The sequence below is a fragment of the Lissotriton helveticus genome, chromosome 9, assembly GCF_964261635.1.
Source record: "Lissotriton helveticus chromosome 9, aLisHel1.1, whole genome shotgun sequence".
Classification (NCBI taxonomy): domain Eukaryota; kingdom Metazoa; phylum Chordata; class Amphibia; order Caudata; family Salamandridae; genus Lissotriton; species Lissotriton helveticus.
The window spans coordinates 887367140-887381168 of NC_136070.1; the positions used below are offsets into that span (position 1 = coordinate 887367140).

A 14029-nucleotide genomic window follows, 5' to 3' on the forward strand; every position below is an offset into this window, starting at 1 on the left:
ATGTGCCGAAGTCGCACCTGATTCCCTCTCAGAAGCTCCTCTTCATCTGATCGCTTCTGGATACAAAACAGTTTCAGGCTTATCCTCCCGAACGGCGAGTCCAGGATATTTAGGCTATGATTCCAATCTTTCAGCCTCTATCCTGGGTTTCGGTCAGATGACCCTGAGGCTGCTGGGCCTCATGACCTCCTGCATCCTGCTGATCACTCATGCCAGATGGCATATGTGGGCTCTGCAGCAGGACCTGAATTTGCAGTCGGCGCAGCATCTGGGGAACCTGTCCGATTACATCGAGATCTCGGAGGGCACTGCACAGCAGCTGCAGTGGTGGCTCATGAACCTGCACTGGGTCCTAGGCAGATCCTCCCCCTTCCCCAACCAGAGCACAAGGTAGTGGCAGACGCGTCCCTCCGGGGATGGAAGGCCTCATGGGAGAGGTGGAGATCAGAGGCCTCTGGTCTCTGGGGGAGTCCGGGCTCCATATCAACCTTCTCGAGCTTCGGGGGATCCGACAAACACTGAAGGAATTCCTTCCCTCTGTCAAGGGGAAAGTAGTGCAGGTGTTCACAGACAACACCACCGCCATGTGGTACTTCAACAAACAGGGCGGGTGGTGTTGTGGACCCTATGTCAGGAGGCTCTGTGCCTCTGGACATGGCTGGAACATCAGGGCATTTCCCTGGTGGTTCAACACCTGGCAGGTACACTGAACGCCAGGGCTGACAAACTCAGCCATTGGTGCATGATGGATCACGAATGGCGTCTTCACTCGGACGTTGCGCAAGGTCTCTCTAAACAGTGGGGAAAGCCTTGGTTAGATCTATTTGCCACCAAAGAAAATGTGCAATGTCAGTAATGCTGCGCTTTTGAATTTCCAAGGCGGCACTCGCTAGGCGGCGCTTTTCGTCGCAAGTGGAGTTGCGGTCTGTTGTACGCCTGTCCCCCTATACCACTTCTGCCCAGAGTGCTGAAGAAGATCAGGCGCAACCGAGCCCAAGTCATTCTTGTGGCTCCGGACTGAGCTCGAAGAGTTTGGTATCCCGAGCTACTCAGTATGACAATCGATCCCCCGATTCAACTGCCTCTTCGGGAGGAACTTCTGTCGCAACAGCAGGGGTCGGTCCTCCACCCAAACCTGTCCAGTCTCCACCTCTTTGCATGGAGATTGAGAGGCGGCAGTTGATTCCTTTCAACTTGCCTCCTGAAGTCTGTGACATTATTCTGGCAGCCAGGCGTCCCTCCACTAAGTTGGTATAGGCCTGCAGGTGGAATTTGTGGCATGGTGCACAGCAAAGGCTGTGGATCCCCTTTCTGCCATTCTTTCAGAAGTTCTTCTGTTTCTTCTTTCTTTGGCCCAGCAGGGCTCTGCTCTGGGCACTATCAAGGGCTGCCTTTTTGCTATTTCGGCCTTTCTCAGGCTCCCTGAGTAGCCCTCTCTTTTCAAGTCCCCTGTTGTAAATAGATTTCTCAAAGGCATTACTCATCTTTTCCCTCCTATTCCTTTCATAATGCCACAGCGGGACTTGAACCTGGTTCTTACATATTTAATGTGCGCCCCCTTTGAGCCTCTTCATAACTGTCCTCTTCGTCTGCTGACTTTGAAGACTGCTTTCCTGGTTGCCATCACCTATGCCAGGAGAGTGAATGAGCTCCAGGCTCTTTCTTGTAAACCTCCTTTTCTATCTGTCTGGACAAGGTTGTGCTCAGAACACGACCATCCTTTCTGCCAAAGGTTGTCACTGCTTTTCACATCAGGCAGATCATCACTTTGCCCACCTTCTTCCCGCCTCCTTCCAGAGATGACGAGAGGCTCCACCTTCTGGACCCAAAACGTGCGCTCTTGTTTTACTTGAACCGCACACAACAGTTCCGGGTGGATGACCAGCTCTTTGTTGGCTACGTTGGCGACTAGAAAGGTCAGGCCATACGCACGCAGACTATCTCCCGATGGGTCGTCTTGTGTATTAAAGCCTGTTATTCTCTGGCTAAACGATATCTCTGTAAGAAACATTAGTAGTGATGTCATTACTGAAGTTCCTTGATTTTGTATCTAAATGTATTCCAGTGTGAAACTTAAGGGGTGATCATTGTTTCCATCCCAACATCAATGCTGTTCCACAGAGATTGCCATTCTCACTCATGTTTGATGCTTATGTGCAACCACTAGAGAATCTGCTTAGGGAACAACACCTGGAATTCAGTACTTATGTTGAATAAATGCAGGCATCCCTTTGTTTCACAGAGGCTTTGGAATCAGTTTTCCACTGTGTGAGGAGGCCTGATGATTGAAGCATGCATACACTCTGAGGTTCATAATCCTGCTCACTGTTCTATAGTACAGTTCCCTGAGATGGATGAGCTGAGCCTAGAGCAGCTAATGGGTAAAACCAAATCTGGCTCCCCAGCGGACCCATGTCCCCCGAGTGTCTTCCGTGTGGCACGGCCGCTATTGGAAGCTCAAATTATTTCTCTTTTTAATAGGTCTCTAGAAACAGGACATCTACCAAGTGATCTCAAGGAGGCGCGTGTCAGACCCCTGCTGAAGAAATCAGGCGCAGATCCGGCTGTCCTGAAGAACTACAGGCCGATCTCCCAGTTGCCCTTTCTTGCAAAGGTCCTAGAGCAACACGTGCTGAAGTCCCTGTCCCTGTACCTCGAATCCCATAGCTTACTGCATGAGCGACAGGCGGGGTTTCGAGCACACCATAGCACCGAGTTAGTGATGCTCTCGGTGCTAGACGAACTGAGAGGCATGGCTGACAGCAAAACACCAAGCGCCCTGATTTTATTAGACCTGTCAGCGGCGTTCGATACCGTCAGCCATGACCTGCTCCTGGGAAGACTGGAGGCCTTTGGGATCAAAGGCTTGGCCTTTAAGTGGTTGCAATCTTTCCTTTCGGGAAGGACACAGAGGATACAATTGGGGGAGTTGATATCTGAGGTGGGGCTCTTAGAGTGCGGGGTACCACAGGGCTCCGCACTGTCCCCACTTCTGTTCAATCTCTATCTGCAGCCTCTGATTGCGTCCTTGGCCGAGATGGGCTGTAGAGTCTTCAATTATGCTGACGATACTCAGCTTGTGCTGAGTATCGATAACACAGGGACAGCACAAATCCAAGCTCAAAACATCTTGAGGTATACCGTGGGGTGGATGACGGAAAACCTACTAAAGATCAACCCGGATAAGACCGAGGTACTGGTAATCCCATCTACCACCTCACCATGGAGTGATCTGTATTGGCCTGCTGAGCTTGGATTAGCCCCAAAACCTAGTGCCAACGTAAAGAGTTTGGGGATTAAACTAGACTGTGATCTGTCAATGTGCAGCCAAATTTCCAGCGTTGTTGGAATCTGCACGAACATCATTAGACAACTGAGAAAGCTAGCCCCCCTCCTCTCTCATTCTATGATGCGCTCAATTGTAGCAGCAACCGTCATTTCACGGATCGACTATGGGAATGCCCTGTATCTTGGCCTCCCAAAAACATTGACAAACAGACTCCAGGTCGTAATGAATGACGCCGCACGACTGATCTTCGGATTACCCAGACGAACAAAGGCCTCCCCTCTACTTCAAAACCTTCATTGGCTCCCTGTTAAAGAGAGGGTTGAGTTTAAGAGCCTCTGTATAGCGCATAAGGCGATCTATGGCCATGCGCCGGCCTATATCAAAGCTCGTCTGGAAGTATATAGCCCGAAGACAACACTTAGATCATCGGATGCTCAGCTACTGGTCTGCCCCCGCTACAAATTAGTGACTAAGGGAGGGAGAGCCTTCTCTGTTTTGGCCCCTCAGTTATGGAACAAGTTGCCTGAGGGGCTACGCAGGGAGGTGAATCTCCTACGGTTCAGGAAATCACTAAAAACACTGCTGTTCAGAAGAGCCCTGATCGCAATATAGTCCTGTAGCTGTGTCTCTTGGAGGAGTGAAGTTAAGTTATTGTAATAACATCTATTTCCAATGCGCTTAGAGACCTGTAGGTGATTGGGCGCGTTATAAATCTAAATTAACAATAACAACAACAATAACAATAACAATAGCATGAGTCTGAACAGGAAAGCCTGAGGTCCTAGTAAAGGAGACACCCACTTACTGAAGAGAAGCAGCACTGTCTCCCCCCACAATCTTCTTTTGATAGTTACATAAAGAAAAATATTATCATTTTTGGAACATTGTGATACTGACTCGATGTAACTACACAGCTAGGAATCATAGTCAAGACATATTTCTCCAAATGAAGATGTCAAGGAATAGTAGTGGTTGTGGCTTTTGGTTGGGATTAGCTGAAGTATGTAAATAGTCCTCATGCCAGGCTTCCCGTCGACTTCCACTTTTAGTACTTGCTGACGCAGAGGAATGCCTCATTTAATTAGCTTTTTGGGCTTTGAAAGTGTCATATTTTTGATGGATTTTCGGAATTTAATACTAGTTCCTACTTAGAGCTAGATATATTTTCTAAGATTTTTTTTATTGGAATGGGTTTGGTGCATTTACAAAAACATTCAGCTAATACAAAGACAATTTGCAGCTCTACTAAGAGATGCATTTGCTATATTGAGATGAAAAAAGTATTTGAGAACCTGCTGTACAGGTGTGTGGAAATGTACATTAAAAAAAAAAACTGAAAAAGGGTTGAGGCAGAGGTTTCCATTAGGTTCACCTTCTTTCCACAGTAATGAACACAAACAATCCGGGATACCAGAAAATTGAACCTAGCTCACGGAGAAAAAAGTGAGACTTCCATTCAAGGTGGAGTGGAAAAGTCTACTGGTAGGAAAGAAAACTTTCTTTCTATAGTTCCCTCACTCACCAGGGTTTTCCCTTGGTGACATGCTTCATCATAGGAGTCCTCTCAATCTGCTACGGATTGAGGCATGCTGTGACTTGCGTAGTTACGTAGGAGCAAGTAAGTGAAATAAATATGTATTGCAGTGATGTGGAGTGGAGACAAAATGGGTTAAAAATACCTAGCTAGTGGGCGAATCACTTTATTCTTGCTCCTAGTTGACACCTAGGGACACCTAACTCATCATGGTTATGTTGTTTTTTCCTAGTAGTTACCCCAGTTTTTAAACATACCAACTAGGAGCAAGAATAAAGTAGGTCACCCACTAGCTAGATTTTTGGTGGTACAAAAGGGGGTGGTGATGGACGGAGCATCTGAACCAATCAAACACTCACACCCAGTCAAAAGATCTGGGTTTGATCCATCACTGTTCTTTAGCCCACTATGCCACCCCAGTTCAGACATGGCTATATGCAAATCAGTCTGACCCTGTGCCTCATGGGAACAGTCCAGCCCGAACTGCCAAGCCATGCCTTCCCTGGACCGGAAACAAGCTTCCGAGGACCGGTTTCTGGCATTACAGCCGTCTTCAGCTTGGCTTGCTTGAATCCAGTGGCAAAGTGAGCAAGGGACTCACATCTGAGCATACCCTGCCACACTTATGGCAGCCAAAGCAGTACAAATATTTTTGGTGGGACATGCTGTAATGTCAACGAACCACATATCTCTGCATGTTATTATAGATTATTATAGATTCCTGGAATTGATACATTATTTATATTATGGTAACCTGTGTTCATTTGCCTACTCTTGTATTTTACATTTTATGAGCAGCATACCTTTGGTTTTATACTGAAATCACAAACTAATTTGGTCTGGAAGTATACAAAAATTTTTAAAAAATCAGAAATCCATTACAAGTGTAGCTACTACTATTGCACAAACAGCAATGGACTCCACAGGAATTTGACCAGTGAGTTGTTTACCATAGTTCATCGGAATCCCATACATTTCAGAAATTATGAATCCCAGCTTCAGCAGTTTAAAAGAAAATGTTATTTTCTATGTAATTTAAAATTGCATGGTGAGTCACGTGCATTTTTTGTCCGATAATTCAATTTCAAGGTTTGGTAACATTTAGAAAAAACTTGCCCTGTTGCTTAAAAGCCTCTCATTTGACACTGTAGGTTGTATGAGATTTGTTTGGCCTGCCAATCGGCCAAAATGCAGTTTTTAACTCGTTTGTAATTTTTTTTTTCTCTCCAGGAAAACGGAACTGTATGGGAGAGGGGCTGGCACGCATGGAGCTCTTTTTGTTCATCACCACAATCCTGCAGAACTTTAATTTAAAACCACTCACGTGTCACGAGGATGTGGACCTGACGCCGGATTGCAGCTCGGCTGGACACTTACCGCGCTCTTACCAGCTCAGAGCCATACCCCGCTTAAACGGATAAGCTGTTTAATGGCGCATTATGTGGGTTGGGGTGTAATGAGGATCTTATGCAAATTCTCTCCCTTTAATAGAGATTTCATATGTATTTAAAGGTCACTTGTTATGTCATACAGGATAGAAGTAAATTCAATCCAAGACTCCTATGATTTTGTCACAAATAAGAAGAGTAACCTCAAAGTCCACCAAATAATTGCACTCCTCTTTCATGAAAGCAATGATCACACAATGCATGGAAAATACATCAACCACCAATAGGCTTTAAAGTAGCAAGAGAGATGAAATCACCATTCCCAAGTAATGCTAAAGGCAGTAGACCTCCAGCGTGAAATATTTGTACTCAGTGGTGCAGCTACTATCTGTTTTATCAGATCCAGGGCTGTCCTTGATAGGAAAATAGAGATTTCATTTGAAATGTTTATTGCAAGTGTAGTACTCTGATCCATGCCTCCTCTATAATTTTTTCCTGATGGAACTTCTCTGTTGCTCAAATTAAAATCAGCCTAGACTTTCTAAAAATTACACTTGTAGTCATGGCTACCTTATGAATTGCTATATTTTGTCGATGAGTGCAACCTCACCTGTAAACATTACAAATTTAACTATTACCTGTAATAAAGTTAGTTCATTTTGTAACTGTTGGCTTTGTCAGAACTCACCTAGACTGTGTTGGAGTGTGTCAAACAGATTGACTTATTCAGGTATACAACCTTTACAACGCAACTTTTACAACGCACTACCATTACAACAAAACTTTTACAACGCAAAATCTATTACAACGCATACATTTACAATGCAGTCATTACAACGCATGACACTACAACGCACACCATTACAACGCATACCATTACAACGCAGTCATTACAACGCATACCATTACAACGCAAAACTTACCATCCAACACTTACCCTACAGTTGCACCCCCTGGAGTTAGAATAGTAATTTTAACCCCTACACTATCCAATACTTACCCTACTGTTGCACCCCCTGGAGTTAGAATAGTAATTTTTTACCCCTACACTATCCAACACTTACTTTATATGCAATATAATGTAATGCGTTGTAATGGTATGCGTTGTAAAAGTAGTATGCATTGTAGTGGAATGCGTTGCAAGGGTAGTTTCAAAGAATTCGTTGTAATGGTATGCGTTGTAATGGTGTGCGTTGTAATGGATGTTGCGGTGTAAAAAATGCGTTGTAAAGGTATGCGTTGTAAAAGTGTGCTTTGTAATGTCATACATCCCTTATTCAACATCTCTGCAGTTCTGATAACAAATGAGAAGATGACGAATCAAGGTTTTTTGTAGTTCATAGTGGAAAATGTTAGGATATGTTAGCTCGTAGACCGTACAATTTTATGTTATAAAGTGGGTCACACCGAATAAACGTATATTTGTTTTACACACTCTGGGCCTTATTTACGAGATATGACACTGCAAGTAACCTTGCTACGCTGCACTGCATCACAGGGAAAGGGTAGGAATGCAAAGTATTTAAGGCATACAGTGCATTCCTGGCTTTTCCTCCTGCAATGGCACACAATAGGCTCCCTAGTCTCAATGCAGGCACCCTTGCACCATGGTGCGAGGGTGTCTGTGTTGCATGCAGAATTGTTTTGTGCAGGAAGGTACACCTTCCTGCACAAAAACAATCCTGAGAGGCCTACTCCTCTATCCTGCAGCACACATAGAAAGAGAAAGTAAGGAGAAATAAATATATTGCACCTCGTTACGCCTCTCATGGGAGGCTTATCTTTTTGATGTATTCCCAGGCTTATAAAGTCTTGTAAATCTGAGAATGTGTCAAAGACCAGGTGAGTTGTGTAGGAACACATTGCAATACCCATGGAACATCTTACCAGGGCAGAGTAACACAATGTAGTGATTTGGCTCCTTTGCATTACTCCAGATTTTTGGAACCACTCAAAGCCAATAATCTGACATAGAGGTTTGCTCAGGCATGTACCACGTTGCGTGGTGCTCCTCTCATAAATATGCCCCTTTGCCTCAATAGAGGATTGTTGCAGTATTGACTGAAGAAAGACACTATGGTGTTACACCAATAGTTTGATATACTATTATTTCCATTAAGACTAACAACCATTCTGCTTTTGAAAATGAGTTAGTTTAAGATACAATACAACCTTAGTACCAGGAATTCAAGTGATATATGAGCATTGATCCAGGGCTAATCTGTACCTGTTATGTATCCTTAGGTTAAAGACCTAGAGCAAAGCATGGTGGTGGTTCTATGTAAGAGTACATTCAAACGAAACACAAATCTAAATTGTAGGAGGAGATTATAATATCATACTAGATCCGAAAGTAGATAGACTGCCTCCTTCTAAACAAATGAACTCACCAAAGATGAGGGAATGGCTGGGACTATACAAAAAAGACTTAAATCTGGATGACATGTGGAAACAAAATGGAGAGAAAACTTACCCTTTTACTTTTCACACTAAGAAGCTAGGGCATAAATCCAGAATAGACTTCTTCCTAATAAATAATTTGCTTCGGGATAAGGTTAAAAGCATTGAGCACCAACCGGCACACTTATCGGACCATTCAGCAGTCCTATTAAAACTGTTATTACCACAAATTCCAACTCCGACTAGATGGACACTGGACCGGTCGATACTAACGGTGGAAGATATGGTGAATCAACTTTTAACATCCACCATCAATTATTTCGCTGATAATGATGTGGGAGCTCCTAAAAGAGTAATATGGGACGCATACAAAGCGGTAATTAGAGGTAATCTACTCAGCTTGGGAGCCTACAAAAATAAGCGAAGAAAGTTAGACATTAAAAAATTAGAAGTAGAAATCAAAGAAATAGAAGTACAGCTAGATGATGGGATATCTTCGGAGTTAAGAGAAAGACTAGGAGAGAAGAATCGCAAGTTAAAAGAGGACCTGACAGATTATCTGGAGAGTATTGTTCAAGAGAAATGGGAGAACAGTAAATTGGCTAACTATGAGTACGGGGAATGCTGCGGAAAGATGTTAGCATGGAAACTGAAAACGGACCAGACAAGAAATACTATATTAAGTGTACATACTAAAGACCAATCAGCATTATGTGTGGATGATGTCTTAATAAGACAACAGTTCCTAGATTTTTTTTAAACGATATATAAAGAAGACACAAACCCCACAGAAGAAAACATCAAGAAATATTTAGATGGTATACCTTAGCCAAAATTGACTGAAGAGGAAGTGTTTTTTTTGAATAGCGAGATAACAACAGAGGAAGTGAGAACTGCTATAAATAGTTTAAAAAGAGGGAAAGCTGCTGGTCCCGACGCACTCCCTAACGAATTCTACATAGCTCTAAAAGAGCCGTTAATTGCCCACTTGACAGAGGTCATGAACAAGACCTACATGGATTGTGAAAAGATCCCTGATTCATGGAATGATGCTACAATAAGTCTAATATTAAAACCAGGGAAAAATCCAAAGCTATGTGAGTCTTATAGACCAATATCACTACTCAATTGTGATTATAAATTGTTTATGAACGTAATAGCAAAAAGACTATCAAAAGTAATACCGAAACTGATTGATCAGGATCAGAAGGGTTTCATAAAAGGCAGACAAATTCAAGAAATTACACATGAATTATTAGCTGCGATTGATGTAGCTATCTCGGAACAATTACCTCCTACAGTCATTACGTACGATGCGGCGAAAGCCTTTGATCGTGTGAATTGGGCCTTTCTAAATAACATCATAGAAAAAAGCAATCTAGGGAGTAAGTTCAGTCACATGGTGAAGGAAATCTATATAAGCCCCAGAGCAAAAATAATAGTGAATGGAAATCTGACAAGCAATATTACTATTCAGAGGGGCACGAGGCAAGGTTGCCCCTTGTCTCCACTGCTCTTCAATGTATATATTGAACCACTGGCTTGTGCGATCAGAAACCATAGACAAATAACACCATTTAAATACCGGAATTGGACAAAGAAAGTGGCACTATATGCAGACGACCTCATGGTGTTCACGGATAATTATAACTCCTCAGAAAAAGCAATTAATGAAATAATGACTAATTTCGGAAACGTCTCAGGATATTTGATAAATAATAGCAAGACAGAGGCAATGAGTTGGAATAGCAATCCAAAGCCAGCCTTCTCAAAGGATAAAATAAAATATGTAGGAATTACGCTAACCAAAGACCTGGAGAAAATACCACAACTAAATTCAAATATAGTAGTAAAAGAAATGAGAAGACTTTTTAAAATCTGGTCCGGTCTACCATTAAATTTTTTGGGTAAATCAAACGCAGTCAAAATGACAATCATCCCTAAATTTACATATCTTTTCAATGCCATTCCGTTGGAATTTAACAAAGTAGCTCTTAAAAAAATACAAGGAGAAATATCCAGCTTTATTTGGTCGGAGAAAAGCACAAGAATTGCTTGGAACAAACTTAGGAAAAGAAAAGAACAAGGCAGCATAGCAAGCCCAGATGTGTTTGAATATTATAGAGCTTTTCAGTTTAAAAATTTCAGAACTCTGCTAAGAAAACACTGTGTATACCCAAACTTCCTACAACATCTTACAAATGGAGAAGATTATTTTCTCTTCAAATTTGGCCATCCAAAATTTTTTAAGTAAGTAAAACTGAAGATTCTAAATAATGCGGTCAAATTGTGGACTCAGATTAGAAACGTAGTGAAGATCCCATATTACAGTAATATGGCCCCAATATGGGATTCACCTGGGACACCGGAGTGCTTAAAAGATGCATTAGCAAGACCATTCAGACAACTAGGATTTGAAAAATGGGGACAACTTCTATTTGAAAACGCCTCAATATCTAGGGATCATCTACACACAATAACGGAAGGGAAGGTTTCGAAATTTAAATATTATCAATTGAATAGCTGGGCTAATACCATACCAAAAGAAGCAACAGATAAGAGTAATTTTGAAGAAGAAATGGTAAAGGAGTCCACAATAAAAAAAGAGGTTTCAAAATGGTATTGGGCTCTAATTGAGGCTGGAGATGAAGATTTATCAATATCAGAAAACATTTGGAGAAAAGAGTTCCCTAACGAAGATATTGACTTGAAAGTGATTTGGAAAAAATCTTCGGAAAAATGTTGGCCCTGTGTGAAATCGGCAGCTTTAAAAATAAATCATCTGCTCTCAATTCATAGAGCGTACTGGACGCCAAAAAGATTATCGAAGTTTAAAGGTGCACCAGTAAAAGCATGCAGTAATTGTGGCGAAGATAAGGCGGATGACATTCATATGTTTCATCGATGCCCGGCCCTCATGTGTTATTGGCAAGAGATTGGTAAGACACTATCGGCGGTATTGGGAACACCAATAACTGTAAGTACGCCTTTAATTATCTTTGGGATCCAAACAGATGTCCTAAGGCTAAGTAAACTTCAAGAAAGCCTAGCTTTTGTCTTGATATTGTTAGCACGAAGAGAGATTTGCATAAATTGGGTAAAACCAGTAGCACCGACACATGAGGACTGGCTAAATTCTGTTATTAAAGTATGTAGACTAGACAGGAAAGGGAAACACACTAAAAGATCGCTGTTCTGGGAGATATGGGAAAACTTTACTACCTCTAGTTGATAACCTAGATTCCTTTGTCTTTCTCTTCTTCTCTCTCCATGCTCTTTTTCGTTCTTTTCTTTTTCTTTGTTCCTTTTCCTTTTTTTTGTTTTTTTTTTTGTTTTTCTTTTGTTTACCAATGATTAAAGCGGAGACAATAATTTCCAGGCAAGATCGGAACTCTGCCGAGTAGCTATATAGCTAGCTCATCTCAGGAACGTTGGAATTATTGTGTAGGATAAAGGTATAATGGAGTACGTTGACTGGTCCCAAGTGACAGCTGGGAATCGACAACCATATGGGGCAGTGAAGGCACACAATTTGGAAAGACCGTCAAATCTCTCAAATACCTTTTTATCTACTCTCTCGCAAATATGAGGTATAAAAAAAAAATTCAAAAAAAGAAACACAAATCCAATTTACTGCTACATGTAGATGCCTGGTCACTTCATTGACCACCCCACAGCACCATAACAGTTACCCTTTAAAAGCCTTAAAGAGAACTGTTGATAGTACTCAATGTTGACATAGTTAAGCAGAAAAAAACATTTTCTTATGAATGTATATTAACTTACCAGCAGGCATAAATGTGTTCAGCTCAGTGTCATTATTTTGGAGAGGAAGGTAATAAAAAGCTGGATAAACATGCTTTCCTTTAAATACCAATTTCAGACATGAGCAGAATGGGACCTAGAATTAGAAGAGACTAAGGAAACTTCTGTATCAACAACAAACAGACTAAGGGCCCGATTTAGAATTTGGCAGAGAGGGTACACTGTTAAAACGGTAACAGAGTATGCCCTCATGCAAACTGAAGGCCCGTCTGCCTCATTCAGAGTTGGGCGGACCATCAATAGGTTGATGGTGGAGACTTTTCTGTCTCCGTCGGCAACATACACCTTCGGCAGTACAGCGGAGTAGGGACTGTTGGAGGTGTTACCCCTTTTCCACTGGCCCTATTTAGAGTTGGTGACCAAATGACAATTTTTCACTGTCTGTAAGGTGCAATAAAAACTGCAAAATGGCACCAAAGGCATGGAAAAAAAATCCATAGCAAGGGAGTCATTTCTTTCCATATTTTCAAAAACAAAATCCCCTCTGTCATTGAAAATACAAAAAATATTTCAAAGTACCGTCCAACAAACTTTCAATGCATTTATAGGCACCGCCATGTTGGGAGTTCCTGGAAATGCAAGAAATGTCTTCTTGGCTAGGACTGTTGCCTAAGGCTGTCTTGGGGTCCAGAGGGACCACAATGTTGATTTCCAGGCATTCGAAAGGGGTTGCCATGGCAGGGGAATATTTAGAAAAAAAACAACTCCCTCCCTGATTTTTGTATAATGTTTGTAAAGCCTCTGGCTGGTTTCCAGATTCCGTGGCACATGGTTCAATCCTGCTGACCCTTAACTTTGCAGAGACATCATTTGCAACCTGCTTTTATCAGTTCAAAGGTCCTTCCAAACCCTGCCAATTACTAACTTTACACACCATTATCTTGGCTAGATATATCTTTCAGACAAGAGTCTTTGATAGTTCTATCTTGCAGGCACTGCAGCTTCCTTCTGCCTTGGGAGAGAGTTAACCCTTGCACGCTTGTCGTGTTATATTGCAAAGTAGCATTTATGTTTCATTTACACCCATTTGCACTATGTAATTACAACAAACAAAAAACAAACATGAAGACATAAATTAAATATAAATGCCACATAGAGCGCAAGTATCCGTCATAATTAGCTAAATGAGCAGACACCTGTCAGTCTAGAGAACATCATGGTCTATATGGAATTATACTACTATACTACTACAGGCGCTCGGAAAGATCGCTCAGCTCCTTGGTTCAGTGCTGAGTTGAGACTGACAAAGGCAGACTGTAGGCGGGCAGAAAAAGTCTGGAGGGTGTCTTATGACAACCAGGCCAGGGATCTATTTCTGGAAAAAAGGCGCATTCACCACAGGCTGATAAAAAAGTCTAAGGCAGCCTATTTTGCGGAACAAATTCAGGGGGCGGAAAACTCTGCCAAGGAACTTTTTGGCATCTATAAATCCTTGACGTCGGTGCAGGCATCTACAGAGCCGGAGAGCTGCTCTACGGAGTCTTGTGACCGAATTGCAAACTACTTCTCCGCTAAAGTAGAGAAGATTTATTCAACTTTCCCTATTCGGCCTATAGGGCTGGACCTAGAGGAAGCAATAGGGCACACAGAGAC

The 14029-nt window shown here is 42.2% G+C and overlaps 1 protein-coding gene across 1 annotated transcript in view; it reads left to right on the forward strand.

Annotated features, from left to right (window-relative positions):
• Positions 1–6876, forward strand: part of LOC144781957 (cytochrome P450 2G1-like) — a 415302-nt gene extending 408426 nt beyond the window's left edge. Inside the window, exon 9 of the mRNA XM_078661047.1 lies at positions 6054–6876. Coding sequence (XP_078517173.1) covers positions 6054–6244 — 191 coding nt within the window. The 3' untranslated portion in view covers positions 6245–6876. The remainder of the gene's footprint in view (positions 1–6053) is intronic.
• Positions 6877–14029: the final 7153 nt, after the last annotated feature.